This window comes from Caloenas nicobarica, chromosome Z, assembly GCF_036013445.1.
Source record: "Caloenas nicobarica isolate bCalNic1 chromosome Z, bCalNic1.hap1, whole genome shotgun sequence".
NCBI classification, from domain to species: Eukaryota; Metazoa; Chordata; class Aves; order Columbiformes; family Columbidae; genus Caloenas; species Caloenas nicobarica.
This window is the reverse complement of record NC_088284.1, coordinates 100,193,763-100,208,579: the sequence shown is the minus strand read 5'-3', so window position 1 is coordinate 100,208,579 and position 14,817 is coordinate 100,193,763. Positions and strand designations below refer to the sequence as shown.

The window sequence follows — 14,817 nt, the reverse complement described above, 5'->3', positions numbered from 1 at the left end:
AGAGGCGAGGGCGCTGACATTTTTATGGTTGTTTCTCCAGTGTCCTGCTGGCAGGACATCCTCCGGCAGCTCCACGGGTCCTCACTCCCCTCTTCCACACATGGCCACATGCTGAAGTTACAGGCCATAAATGGCCACAAATAACGTGTAATTGTGTAATTATTTCACTCCTTACTTACACAGTCAAATCATAAAGGCATCGCAGTAAATACCCTCTAATGACAGCCTAATTACATCTTCCTGCAGATTACCGGGTAATTAGATCCAGCAGGCTCCAGAAATAATTCCCAGGGAAGCAGCGGTTCGGATTAGCATGTACAATCCAGCCCGCATTTACCCAGGAAGAAGGCTGTGGCAGCCTCACACAAGCCGCCTTGCTCAGGCACCCCGGCCAGCCATGTCCCTTTGGTGACAACGCACTGTGACCCTTTTCCCATGGAAATGGATTTTGCTGAGCCCTCCTAGTGCCTTCCCAGAACGCCCATCCTCTGCGTTTCTGCCTTTATCACAGTGCCGTGCCCAGCTCTTGCTTCTTCTGCTGCCTGCAAATGTCCTTAAGGATTCATTGCTGGGCCACCAAACGCCACCTCCCCTTGCTCACACAGAGCTATGCTCTTTGCTTTCCACTGCAACCCTCACCCGATGGCTCCCAGGATAACTGGGGACCTGTCGCCTCTTTTTCTACAGGTTATTCCCCTTCTTCCCTGCTGGATCAGGCCCAGCTCCCGCTAGAGTTTTACCAGTGACATCAAGGAAAACAAGCTGAGACCTTTAATAGTGTTTGTAGGAGGCAATCTTGTTATTGCCTGCCAGATCATGCTGCAGGGGACATCTCAGTCACACTGCATCCAGCAGCAACCACTGTATTTTGGAGGGGGATCGGTCACCCCCAGGGTTGTGAGAGTGGCAGGATCAGCTCAGAGCCATGTCCTGGAGCACCGGTGACCTGCCAGCAGCGCAGCCCTGAAGCTGCCCGTGGAGGGTTTGAAGCCCTGGTGTGGCTGTGATACACTCCTGTGTCAGATAAGCCGTGTCCCCAGCAATGCCTCCAGCCCGGTTTGGATGTCACATGGTTATTTCATCGTTCCCTCCGTTTGTGATGGCAAAAACACACTGTAGGAAATACATTGCCAGAGAGCCCAGATGCACACTTCATTTCAGAGACACTTCATTTTTATTCTCAGGATTAGCAGGGTGATTTCATTTGCCTAAGCTGGGAGAACTTCCAGAAACCAGCAGCCAGAAAACCAGCCCAGTGCTGGGAAGAGCAGAGACCCCAGTACCAGGGGAGCAGAAGGAGCTGCAGGGGCAGGGTTGGGCAAGGGACCCTCCTGGGGGCTGAACATCTGGAGCAAGGGGTAGGATGTAACAGGGGGCAGCGATTTCCCATCCAGCTGGAGGTAACCAGGGTCTTGTTTTGTGCTTTTCCCTCCTCCAGACTGGATCTTCGGCCCCAGCCCGGATGACAACAGCAACAAGAGCGACATCAACTGCATCAGCAACAGCGTCAACGAGATGAGCGAGATGCCCGAGGTGCCGCAGCGCCGGGACCGCCAGCCCCAGGACGTGGTCATTGCCATTGGCGAGACCTGCCACCTGCCACAGCAGACGTGACAAGCACAGTGGCTGGGCCAGACGGGATGGATGGAGCAGCAGGACAGTGCAGCAGCCACCTTGCAGGACCAGGCAGTGAGAGAAAGGGATGGGCAGACCTGGCACCATGGAGCAAAGCCCTCCTCATCCCGGTTTTGCCAACCTCTTAGGACTTTGCTGGGCTGGGTGGCATTGCCCCTTCTCCCGGGCTTATCAGTCCTGCCTTGACATCTGTCCATGGGTTTGTGACCTCCTTTTCTTCCCTGTGAATAGCAAAAAAAAAAAGAAAAAAAAAAAGAAAAAAAAAAAAGAAAATACCAAAATACCCCCACCAAACAAGGCTCGCAAGAGAAGTGAGCAAAAGAGGAGCCGGGCGGTCCTGGCGTGCAGCTGTCCTGGGGATGGGGTGGTGAAAAGGGTGAAAGAGATGAGAAGGCTGCATGAGAAATGGGGATGTCTGTGTTTCTGAGGACAGACCCAGAACACAGCCAGGAGCTGTGGCTGCGGGAAGGCACTGAAAGGTCAGCAAAGACCAAATCCAGCCCAATACATCAATGACCTACCTGGGCCACCACTCCTCCCTTTAGTTTTGCAGCTCCAGCTCAGAGCCTGTTTCACTAGGTGCATCCTGCAGCTGTGGGGCAGAGGGGTGAAAGTGCCAGGACCAGCCCAGGGACACCTCCCCAAGGACCCTTCCTCCTCTGTACCCAGGGCCAGGCCTGGGCCACCACCAGCTCTGGTTGATCCCAGCATCCCCCGACCAGGAGAAGTCACGTCTGCACCTGGCAAACCCCCTTTCTCCAAGGAAAGTGGCTGGAGGGGAGGGCAGGGACCCCAGCTCTTCATGGGGGAAAACAGCCCCAGTTTGGCTGCATCTCTTGGACTCATCCCAGCGTGTCCATCCCCCTTGTCACCCCCAAACTAGCTGCCACCAGAAGGGGTGCTGGCTCTGCACTTGGGACAGCCACATGTGCATGTGCTGATGGAGGGGGAGGACCTCCCTCATCTTGCTGGGTGCATTCCTCCTCCCTGCCAGGGCACTGCCACCCAAAACTGCCCTTTTCTCTTCCTGCCACCTCTCTCTGCCCAAAGGCATCCTTTCCCCTTGTCAAGTCCAGGCAGATCTCTGCTCCCCTCTTTTTAAGGGGCTCAGGGAAGCCAGTAGCAGCCAGGATGGGGGGCAGGTTCCCAAACCAAATGGAAAAAGGCACATCCTCATGGTTTCACTGGTATTTTAAGGCCAGCTCTTGCCCCACTGGGGATTTTAAACTAGGATCCATCATTTCTCTGTGTAGCAGAGAGGAGGCACCAGGACCAAGCTCATTCCTTGGTCCTGGTCCCTCTTCCTTATGAAGATCCCTTTGATCCCCACATCTTTCCTGGACTTAAAAAAAAAAAAAAAGGCTATAGTCATGTCTCAGAGACCAAATCCCAGGAAAAGGCAAGTGGTCAGGACTTCTGGCTCTGCGCTCAGGGAAATGAGCCCTGCCTTTCTCAGCCTGAGGCACCCAGCACACCCCTAATAGCAGGGGCCAGCACATCATTTTGCCCTTCTGAAAGTGGTTAGGGAAAATGGATGTGGTTTCAGCCTCCTGCTCTGATGGCTTTTAATGAGAGCCATTACCAGCGGTCCCACACTGGGGTTTTGTCAGCTTTGCAGCAAGCAAAGGCAGTAGCAACAGTACTGCAGACCTCCCCCCAGTAATTAACTATTTCCAATCAGATATGTCATCACTGCCACCACCATATTTCTCTCATTTTTTGGCCCTGGATTTGGAATGCAGCTGCTCTGGCAGCTGAGCTGGTGCTGTCAAGGGACTCTGGGCAGTGATGTCACAGCAGTGTGGGGAGATGCTGTGGGGTGAACTGGGTGAGTGGGACTGCAGCGCTGGAGCGGGCTGTGGGCTGGGGAAACTTGGAAGGTCCAGATTCCTGGGGGACAGAAGACTGTACGGAGTGGGGGTGACTGGTTTCCTTGCTCCTCTGCCCTTCCAACATCCAGAGGCTGGGCATCGGGATCACCCAGGTTCCCCCGGCCACTGCTGTGGAGGGATGGTTAGACCATGTGTCTGGCACAGATACTGCTCTCAGATGGGCTGGTCCCTGCCATGGGGACATGTCACTCACTGGGGATGACTGGTCCCCCTGTGGCTGTAGGCAACAACCCAGATGGCTCTTCTGTATTTGGGACCAGTCACACCCACCAGCTGCTGGAAGTAAGGAGGGGGCTTCCCTGAGGATGGAGGCAGCCTGCTCTGCTCCAGCCAGGTTCTTGCTCCCTTCCCATGACATTTTGGGTCCCACATGCCATGGTTTGACCATAGGGAGCTGCTCCACACCAAGCAGCAGCTTGCACCCAGGGCCAGCATGGCTGTCACCCAACCCAGGCCACTGTCCTCCGAACACAAAGAGAAGGCAGGAGCCAAGCTCCCTCCTGTGGCCGCCCGCACCGGCTCCCATCGGGCTGGAAAGGGGCCAGTGAGGAAATGCCCTTGACCAGCTCCCTGGCCTCCAGGAGCCAGGACCATCCCTTTGAAGGCCCTCTTTTGCAGGGATGCAAGGATGGATCCTGATGCTGTGTCCAGCCCCTGGACCGAACAAGCCCTCGGGTAACATCACAGTGGTGTGTATGTGGGGAGCCACCAACCACCCCCGTGAGCCACACGGTCACACCTGTCACCACTGGAGCTGTGCAGCACCCTGCAGCTGGAGCTGCTTCTCTACTGAATCTGCTGGAACCTTTCACATGCCAGGGCAAAGCTGCAGAGGACAGCGGTTTCCCATGCCACCTTCCTTCACATCCCCCCATCCCCACATCACTGCCATCATCTGGCACCTGCCTTCCTCCTCTTCCCCCTAATTTGGGGAGGGGAGAACTGTTCGGGGGCAGGTACAAAGAGGGCAGTGACCTTATCTGCTCTTCTCACTGACCAAGACCCCCACTCCAGACTGGGTTGTCCCCCCCAGCCCTGTCCTTGTCCCCCACATCCTCTGAGTGGGGAATGAAGGTCTGTCCATCCAGCATCAAGGGCCCAGGGAGAAAGACCATGGGAAGAGGCAGTCGGGGCTGCTTTACCCAGGGGAGGTTTTGGGGGATGCTGAGAGGGAAGGGGCTGATGAGGGTGCCAGGCTGCTCTGACTGCTCCAGTCCCTGCAGCTCCTCAGTGCAGGAGGTTGCTCTTTAAGTCCCTCTTTCCTCCCCTAAGCACATTAGGTAGCAGGGGCAAGAGATGCTGGTGCTTTTTATAGCAGCTGTAATCCCCGGTGCTCACCCCGCCTGCGCCCCACTGTCCTGAGGCCCAGGGCTGAGCTTCTGGAATAGGGGCAGCTGCCCAAAAACTGCCTCGAATCCCTTTGGTTCCAGGACCATGGCCATCCATGGAGGACAGTGAGCGCTGCAGTTGCTTCACTCCCATTTTGGGACATCCCCCTCTGGTCCTGCTCCGCATCTTTCCCCACCGGTGTCCTCAGTGGGGATGTATCCCAACATCGCCCTGAGAGGTGGCCATGCAGCATGAGACCACCAGCCCTGGCCAGGCAGCGTCCCTGCCATCCCCTGCCAGCCTCTGCTGCCCACCCTGATTCCGCCCTTCAGCAGCTCAGCTTTTACATATCTCCAGCCAAAAGTCCCCCTGACTCTGCAGCCTGCCAAGGGGAACGCAACACACCTTTTAACCTTTTACTTCTTCTGTTTTACTGCCCATGGTGAATGCAATTTTCTCCAGCCCCCAAGGACCAGGGGCTCTCACAGGAGAGGGCAGCACAGGAAATCCTGCCGAAAACCATTGGGAGCATGCCTTTCGCTGATTTTCCTTTGCTGCAGGTCTGGCCCCTGTCTCTCGCAGCCTCTTTGTAACACGTTTGCTGTAATTTTCCTTTTAAACACCCCATAGGGAAAAAAACAAAACAAAACAAAACAAAAACAAAAAACCCAAACAAACAAACAAAACCAAAAAACACCACACACACAAAAGGCAAACAGGGGGGTTCTTCTAGGTCAGGCTGCACTAAGACGATAAAAGCAGATTAATTTATCAGAAGAGCAATTCAGATTTTTCTTCCCTCCCCACCAGGAACTGAGGCTGGTGGGCAGGAGGCAGTGGCAGGAGCACACGCAGCTTTTGGTGTCACCCCTGGGGTGGCACTGAGCGGAGGTGTCCCCGCGTCCCAGCCCTGCGCGGGAAGCTGAGGGGGACTCTTACCAAGTGGTGGGTCACACAGGTGGGAAGGAGAAGGTGGCACCTCTGGGACCCTGATGGGCTGGGGAGGGTGCCCACCACCCAGGAGGAGGAGAGAGTTGTGCCACCACTCCCTGTCAGCGCCCAGGGTCCCCAAGCCCAAACTTGTCCTTGTCACCCACCCATGCTCACGTGCCCACAAGGCCCAGAGCAGTCACGCTTGTTTTTCACTCCCAAGGAGCGCCGGGAAGCTCTAAAGCTGCAGGATTAGTCTCCAAGGCAAAGGCCTGGCCCATGGCCAGCCGGGCAGGGAACAGCCCGGGGAGGCCTTTCCCAAAGGCTCAGCTTGCTCCTGGCTCATGCTCCAGCTTTGTCCCCATGTTTACCAGCCTCCCGGTTCACTCAGTCACCAAGAACAGACTCAGGAGGGAGCTCGGGGGGGTCCCACAGGTGGGGAGGAGGCAGGAGGTGACCGCGAGACCTCCCGAGCCACCCTGGGCAGTCGGAGCATCCCCCGCCTGTTGTGGTTTCTCCAGTGTGTAGTAGAGGTTGAGCACACGCTGCAAGCCCTTTGCTTAGAAGATGGGCGCTGGGTGACATCTCCCTCTTCTCCTGGCTGCATCTTTGTACAAAGCCCGAGAGGTTCCTGCCTTGGAAACCTGTAACCGTAGGGCAGAAAGAAGGAAGGAAAAGCAGCTGGAAACCGTCTGGAAACCCAGGACAGAAGAACCCTCTGCTGGGCAGGTTTAACCCTGTGCTGGGAGGTCCTGGGCAGGGCTGGGTGAGAGGTGCTGGCCAGAGGAGAGCTGGACGATGAGGCCAGGCTGGGTGCCAAGTTCCTGAGTGATGCACAGGGAACGAACAGTACAAGGGACACCAGGGACCATCCCCAGCCCCAAGGAGAGTGGGACTGCCAGGATCCAGCCCCACAGCCTGTGCTTGCACCCACACACCTCCTGCACCCACTCCCTAGGTCACCCTCATGGTGATGCACCCCATGCCAGCGAGCCCACGGGGTGTGGGGCCATGGGGCTGGCAGAGGGGCTGGATGCCACCCTCTGACCGAGGGGACCAGGCTCTTCTCCCTCTGGGAAAAGGTTATTTTCACACTGCCTCCTCGCAGGAACTAACATAAATTGCTTAAGTGGCTGCGAAGCTCATGGGACAGGCCCTTTTGGAGCCGAGCTGCACACGGGGAGGGGAAAGCTCAGGGGACTTTGTAATAACTAGCAAGGGTAGCCATTAAATTGTTTTACTGCCTCGTTAAGACAGTCTAATCTTTGTGTATATCTTTTTAAAAAATGGTGGTTTTACTGTAACGGAGGTGGGTGTTTTCTGGCACAGGCTGGGATCCTGCCTGCCTTATCTGCTTGTTTTCTTACCTGATCCAGGCACTGAACAGCCCAAGAACAGCCCAAGGGCAGCAGCAGGCAGAGCCAGGCAGACCACGGCAAGGACAGAGGCTGCAGATGTGCACTGCAGGTTGTTTCCCACCTATGGGTGCTCTGCACCCCATTGCTGCACCCACCTTTCAGCAAGACAGAGGTCCCTGGGTGCAGGTCTCCCCAGGGGCAGGTTTGGGACACGTTGCTGCATGTGTCTGGGCAAAGCCAAAAGGTGGGTGACCCCTTGTCCGAGCAGCCTGGGGACAGGGCAGGGGATGGCAGGAAAAGTGTGAGATCTTACCGCTCCTCCAGCCCCAAGGGCTGGGATTTGGGGGATACCCAGATTTTGAGGCAACTTAGGCTCCTGCAAGCTGGGCTGAAGAGCCTGTGTCCAGGGGAGCCCCAGCAAAGGTTCACTAGGGACCCTGCGGCCACACAGCGCCATCCAGTTGCTGGGGTCTCGTTTTGGAAGAGGAATGGGCTGGACGGTTTTTTTTCCTAAGGTTTTATTTGTTTTGTTTTACTTTATTTTCTTTTTTTTTTTTTACCTCAGCCCAGCAGAAAATGGGGAAATCCTGCAGAGTCCTGCTGGCTCCACCATCCACCTCTCCATCTGCAAAAGCTCATGGTTTCAAAGCCAGGAGCAGGAACAGATTCTGAACTGGGATGGTTGGGCTGGATAAGCTGCTTGCGTTTTCTTTGGAAAGGCTGATGTTTGCATGACCACTGGCTCCAGTGGTTTTAAAGGGACCCACCCAGGAGCAAATCCCAACAGCCTGAAATCAGAGCTGGGGCTGCTCCCAGCCTGGGCTGGACTGGAGATGTCTCTGTCCTGCATCCAGACGGCCCCTGCACATCCTGGGTGCAGGATGCCACAGGAGCCAAGGCTGCAGCTGCAGAACAAGGGAAGCAAATGGAGACCCCAGCACAGCTAACAAGCCTGGCAAACACCTAGAAAGACCTTCCTTGGAAATTTGAGGCATGAAGGGTGAAGTTGCTGATTGAAGCTGGAGACATAGTTCAGCCGAGCTCAACGTGCCCCATCTCCTGGAGATCCGGTCTCACCAGCATCCTTGGTGATGCACATCTGCTGGGAGCTCCAGGGCATTTCTAACCAGAGTCTCACCCTTTCCCCTAGAAACCCCCACAAGCTCAGCAAAGCACCAACAGCATGGCCTGGGAGAAATGCTACCATTTATTAAGCCAGCTATTTTTTGTCAAGAGTCATTTTAACAGTGCTGGAGGACTTACCCCGCCTCCCCCCGGGACCCTCAGCTGATGCATCGCATGCAGGGCTAGAAGGAAAGCGAAGGACAGCCAGCCTTGGGAGACATGGTGGCAGCAGCGGAGCTAGGCAGGGAGCCCTTAGCTGCCCACAGGCGACAGCAAGCCAAGCACGTCTGCTCTGCAGCAGGCAGATGGGATGCTCACATAGGGCAACCCGGCCCCATTTTCCTGGGATTCCCCCAAGTCCTTGACAGGTGCCATCTTGGGGAATTTTGGACATTGTCCTGCTCTCCATGTCCATCCAGGGAAGCCCTGAGGATCTGCAGGGGAAGGGAGGGTGCTCAGGGGTCTTGGCATGGAGTGTAGTTTCCACTGAAGGTGCTGGTTCAGAGGTACAAAGCTGAACCTCTCGTGCACCCGATCACCTTCCTAACCACAGCCAGCTCGCATCTCACATCTAGACAGAGTTACAGCCAGGTCTTCCCTCTCTCTTGGCTTCCCATCGACATCACAGGATGCTGTCCCCACTCCCACCACCCCAACAAGGAAATAAGCCAGGCTGCAACCCACACAGGCAGGGGAACAATGGCACCATGGTGAGAGCAAAGCCACCACAGCACTCAGCCAGAGACAAACGCACCCACACGTTGTGAAGCCAGGACCCTCCAGGCTTGTCCAAATGTGTGGAAGAGACCCTCTACTTGAAGCAGGGGGCCGCAGGACATCCAGGTCCTTCCCTGCAACACCTGGTGAAGGCAGCAGGTCCTGCTGCAGCTCGCACATGGCTCCAGCTGCAAGCCATGTTCTGAAGCCAGCGAGGGGCAAGCGGTGTGCTGGGTGGCATGGTGGGGGGACAGCAAAAGGCACAGGCAGAAGCCAAGGCTAAAAGGACAGAGAAGTCGTCTACAGGGCAGGGCTGCTGCAAATCCACCCCAGCAGAGGAGCCTCATGTTGCTGGTAGGGAGCAGAGACCTGGCAGCACTCATCACACAGGTGGGGAATCCCGGCCATCACCCCCATCATGCTGCGTCGGGGGAAAGCACGAGCCTTTCTGAGCCTGAGCCCCCGCAGGCTCTGCCAGGCTGCCTGTACACTGCCATGTCCTGCAGTTCTGCAGGACCTGGTCCCGAAGTGGGACATAGTCCAGAAATAAACTGGGAGAGCTGGATCTCCATCTCCCATCCAGTGTTTTGCCCTTCTCGTAATTACATGGGGAAGGGAATTCTGCACCGCCATCCTTCCTCCGCAGGGCATGGATGAAGGCTCCTCAGCCCAACAGGAGCAGCTACAGTGACCATCCTGATCATGCTTCAGCTCAGCTTCACAGAGGCGTCTAAACCAGGCAGGGCTTCACCCGCCAGGAATGGGGTTTTGGCATCCACCATGTGCTGAGGCCAAACCCCAGGTGCCCAAGGTCAGCTCTGCCCTGGATGGACACTGGCCTTGAAGATGATGGAAATGAGCATGTCCAACAGGGATGCCCTGCTGATGATCCTGCCCCACACCTTGCACCGAGCATACTGGTGCCACCCAGCTGCGGATGCATGGGAGCATCTCCTGACCTCCCTGGGTAGCCGATTTGGGGAAAGGTCCCCAGTTTTTGCAAATAGGAAGCTGAAGATCAGAGAGCAGAGGTCGAACCAGGGAGAGGTCCCAGGAGTCCCACTGTCCCAGGTTTCCGCGCCAGCCCTTTCCCGCCACCAGCATCAAGGACAACAGAAGGGTGACCAGCCACCTGCAAGCACCACCCCAGAGCAAAGGATTAAATTTATGGGGACCCACCTCATCCTGCCTCTCCCAGAAATTCGCCACAGGGCGAGCACCCTGTCCCTTAGGGCTGCATCACCAAACACTGAGGGAGGTGACACCACCAAGCCAGCCCGTCCCTCCTCCCCAGCCACCCCAACTCGCCCAAGCAGAGACAAGTGAAGCAGAGAGGACAGGCAGGAGAGCTGGACTGGGAAGGCAAAGCCATGGGCTACAAGAACGTCACATCATCCTGAGACTGGAGCCAGCGCCAGTGGGCATCGTACTCCAGGTGCAGTTTGCTGTTGAGTTTGCAGTTCTCCAAGTCAGCCTCAGCTTTCCGAGCCTTCCCACCCGCGTTCCCCTTCCCCAGCCTCTCCCCAGCCCCTGACGGCAATTTGGTGTCTCTGCCTGGTTCCAGAGAAGATGGCTGCTGGCCCAAATAACCGTTGGCCACCTGGGGCTCCTTAGCAAACCGGTGATCCTGGGGCAGCCCAGGTGGGGAGAGGTCCACATGGGGCCACTCATGCTCCGCTTTGCCCTTCTCTTGCTTTGCAAGACCCCTTTCGGGGTCAATCCTGACCCAATCCTGCTCTGCCCTGATCAGGGCTCTGCCTGGCACGGATGCAGCGGCGGTTTCAGCGGCGTTTTGGGAATACTCATCCATGTCATCAGCCAACGTGTCCAGGTAGCTCCCGACGGAGATGCTGTCCAGCCTGTCGTTGGGGTCCTGCAGGCTGTCCCAGCTGCCCCGCCGCGAGGCCGCCTGGCTCTCCACCAGGCTGTACTGGCTGCTGGCCAGGCTGCTGCAGCGGCTGGTCAACGTGCTCCTCTCCTCCAGCAGCCACTTCACCGCCTCGATGCCCTCGTTCACCACCACCAGCTGCTGCAGGATCTTCACGTCGACCGCTCGCAGGTAAGCCTGGCAGGGAGACAGAGAGTGCAGGGGTGTTTGTGGGGGACTGAGGTGACCCTGGTGGCCAAGGGACCCTGAGTCCCAGCACACCTTGGCAGAGTATCATCACGGTGGCTGCAGGAGTCCCAAGCTGCTTGATGAACAGCACAGCATGGGGGAACACCCTGCAGGGAACCATCCCAGGGGACCCTGTCCAAGACCTGGGGACACGACCATCAGGGACCAACAACTTATGGCACCCACTGGCCACCAAACCCCTCAAGGAAATAAATCTAGGGCACTTATGCCACTGTCTCCTATGGGGACAGGAGTAAGCAAGGAACTAGAGGCACTGAGTGCAGGTCTGAGCCCAAAGCATCTCCCAAGCCCTAGGAGACAGCTGGCAGGGCAGGAGGGACCAGGCAGGAATGTGCCCGGACATAGCTCAGATCTGCCTGGACCACGAGCACCTCCCTGGGCTATTTCGGCTGGTCTCTTCATGCATTTACTTCCCCCCTTCTCAGGTCTGATCCAAGCCTGGTGACAGCATGGTGTGGCAGGATTTGGAGCCTGAGACACAAATCACTCCCAAAACAGGGGAGTATGGTGTGAGGGACAGGCCTTGCTGATCACACCACTCGCCTCACCGACTCCTGCCTCTCTGAGCTGGGGGAAGCTCTTTGCAAAACTTCAGTTGTTGCAGAAACATCTGTTTTCCTAACGGAAAGCCCCACATGCCAAGACATTCCTGTCTGTGTGATACTGGCCGCCGAAAGCCACTGGATTTCCCCTGCACAAGACGCAAATATTTTGCCAGGAAAGGGAATAAGGCGGCGGCGACAGAAGAGGGAAAGAAACCGGTTGGGGGACAGGGACAGACAGCCGAGGAGCTGTGGATGCCCACGAGCTCCTTCACAAACACACCCCATTCCCATCGAGCTGCAGTGGAAACCCACAGTGTCCCCCAGGATAATTTCTAAGCCCAGATCCCAGTCCCCAGCATCCGCTGCCCTCAGAGTCACCCATCCACCCGCCCGCGGGTGACCCGCCGGTCTCCTGAGACCTCTGTCTCCGGTCCCACAGTGAGTGCAGCAGCAAAAGCATCCCAAGAAGAAGCCTGGGAAAACTCCAGCCAGCATTCTGGTACGTGACACCTCTCAGTCCAGAGGACACAAAAAAAAAAAAGGAGCAGAGATTTATAGAGACCCGATACCAACACCCATCCCCTCCTCAGGCTCCTCAAGTTGGATGTAAATAAAAAATAGCAGTGATGTGCCCGGATTGGGGCAGGAGCCAGCTTCAAAGTGCAGAAACTTCCTTTCCAGGCAAGTTATTTTGAAAACTGTCTACAATGGACTTTTCTGCATGCGCTGCTAAAGCATCAGGCTTTGGCAGGGAGAAGACATGGAAGGAGGAAGCCTGGGAAATCCTGATGGGGGGTTCCCTGTTTTTCTCTGCCACACAGAACTATGGCTGTCAGAGACGCCAGGGGAGCCACCTCGAGAGCAGAGAGTGGGGAAACACTGCCCACTTTCCATATAATTTGCTGGAAAGATTTTGTCATTGATTTTCTGCTAATTCACACTGGCTTGACCTCCCCCACTGCACTCCAAGAAACACCCTCTCCACCAAGGTGAGGTCAGTATGAGAGGAGACCAAGGTCCAGCCACTCTCCATATTCCTCCAGATGCGGTGATGGGTACACCACATCGATCCTGTACCCACCCCAAAGCCTGCCTGGTGCTCCCCACATGGTGCCCACCGGCATCTGGACCCAAGGTGGCAGCAGCATCCCGAGGGGACAAAGGCAACCGTGGTCCCAAGTGCGTGGCAGGGGGCAGAGGAGACCTGCCTGGATCCCTGCTCTGGGATGTGACACTCCACACTGCTCTGTGTCTCAGTTTCCCCATGTGCATCCTGCAACGCCACCCTCCCCCACATCCAGAAATGCTCCGCCTGCCCCCTTTCAAGTGGGACCCCATGGGCCAGTGGAGCTGGGGGGACCAGCTCTAGGGGCAGGCAGAGCGGGGAGAGCATCCTCCCAGGGGGATACAGTCCTGCTCCCCTCCCCAGTGCATGAGAAACCCACAGGCACCGTCTCCCTTCCAGACACCTAGCCCTGGTATACAACATCCTCCTTGGAGAAGGTGAGATGGGAATTTGCCCTCTCCTCCCACTGCCCCACTCCTAGGCCATCCTTTCCTCTGAGCACTGGGTTTGCCGGTCTCTGCTAGGAGCGGGGAGAAGATTTCAGTTCCTGTTTATGGGGATGGGGATATGGGGAGAGCCCCGTGCTGGGTTTTGGGCACCTGAGTGCCATTCCCAAGCTGCTGACCTGGGTGCGAGGTGTCCCCGCTTCTTCATCGGCCAGCGAGAACAGCCGAGGCAGAAAAAGGAAAAGATTTTCTGAGCCGAGGTTAATAAGGCACGGCCAAAACCAGGCCTTGCAGACCGTGATCTGCCCCTTCCTGCACCTGAGCAGGGCAAACACCACCGCTGCTTCCTCCTCCTCTGAGCAACCCTGGGCCCGCAGACCTTTCTCCTCTGGTCAGAGTGCAGCCTGGCAGCCGCTGCGGAGGGAGGATGGAAGCAGAGGGAGCATGGAAGCTTTGATGCCGATGGGGAATATCAATTTGGCCAAAGCACTGGTGCGGAGGGCTCAGGCTGGGTGGGTCCCCAGCCCTCCCTGGGTGACAGGTGGGATGCCGGCATATTCATCCTGTTTCCCTATGGAAACACCGCTCATTCCTGCCCGCTCGGGTGTATTCGTGCGTGGGAGAGTCCCTTCCCCCAGCAGCACTTGAACCCATTGCCCAACCTCGCCACGTTTCGCGGAGGCGCAGGCATCACCAGTATTCGCACAAAAAGAAGGAGGCGAGAAAGCTGCCACCAGCACTCCCACGGGAAAAGCAGCCACCGGAGCCCGACCCTTTCTGAGCCACCGGAGAAGCACCAGCAGGAAGCAAATCCCGGGAAAGCTCCCGGCGATGCTTGTTCCTTGTCACCCAGGGGTGACAGCGGTCAGAGGGAGGACCCACCACCATGCCCTTGGCGAGGTCCCTGTCCTAAATCCTGATCTCCGGGACACCCCGGTCTCCCCAGGAGTCAGCACCACAGGGGTGTGTGGAGTGAGCGGGGCGGGACAGGGGTGGGCGGAGGGGTCCGTGGGACACGGAGGGGGATGCTGCGTGGGACAGGGCCACAGAAAGGCCGGGGGGTGCGGGTACGAGCTGGAGGCTGTTAAGCCGTACAGGAGGGAGGTCCCTAAAATGCGGGCAGAGCACAGGGCACTGCCGGGGGCTGTTAACCGGGGGGGCGCAGTTATCCCGAAGCGGGGCGGGAAGTTCCCCGGGGGGGGCAGGCAGTTACCGGGGGGGACAGGCAGTACCCCGGTGCCGCGGGACTCACCAGCTCGAGGCGGAGCGCCCGGAGGCTGTCGGCGAGCGGCGGGCGGGCGCCGCGGGCCGGCGGGGCCGGCGGGGCCGGCGGTACGGGGGCGGTCTCGGCCCGCAGCCCCCGCAGCAGCCCGGCGGGCGGCCGCCGTCCCACCTTGCTGGCCAGGTCCCGCAGGTCGGCGGGCAGCGCCTCCCCGCCGCCCTCCATGCGGGTGGGGCGGCGGCGGCGCCGCGCGGGGCGGTGGCTGCGCTGTCACCCCGGCCCGAGCCCCGGCCCCGCCCCGCCCCGCCCCGCCCCGCCCCCCGCCTCCACCTGCCGGTGCCGGGGGCGCGAGCAGCCGCGCACCAGCGAGCTCCGCCGGGGAGCGCAGAGCGGCGCTCAGGGGGCGGAGCCGTCA

At 57.9% G+C, this 14,817-nt stretch overlaps 1 protein-coding gene across 1 annotated transcript; it reads right to left on the bottom strand.

The window, feature by feature from the left end:
• Positions 1-8,333: 8,333 nt before the first annotated feature.
• Positions 8,334-14,694, bottom strand: LURAP1 (leucine rich adaptor protein 1). Its single transcript, XM_065656506.1, has 2 exons — positions 14,433-14,694; positions 8,334-11,051 (listed from the first exon to the last, which is right to left on the bottom strand). Exons 1-2 carry the CDS (start codon positions 14,625-14,627, stop codon positions 10,362-10,364), a joined length of 885 nt encoding a protein of 294 aa, XP_065512578.1. The 5' UTR covers positions 14,628-14,694; the 3' UTR covers positions 8,334-10,361.
• Positions 14,695-14,817: the final 123 nt, after the last annotated feature.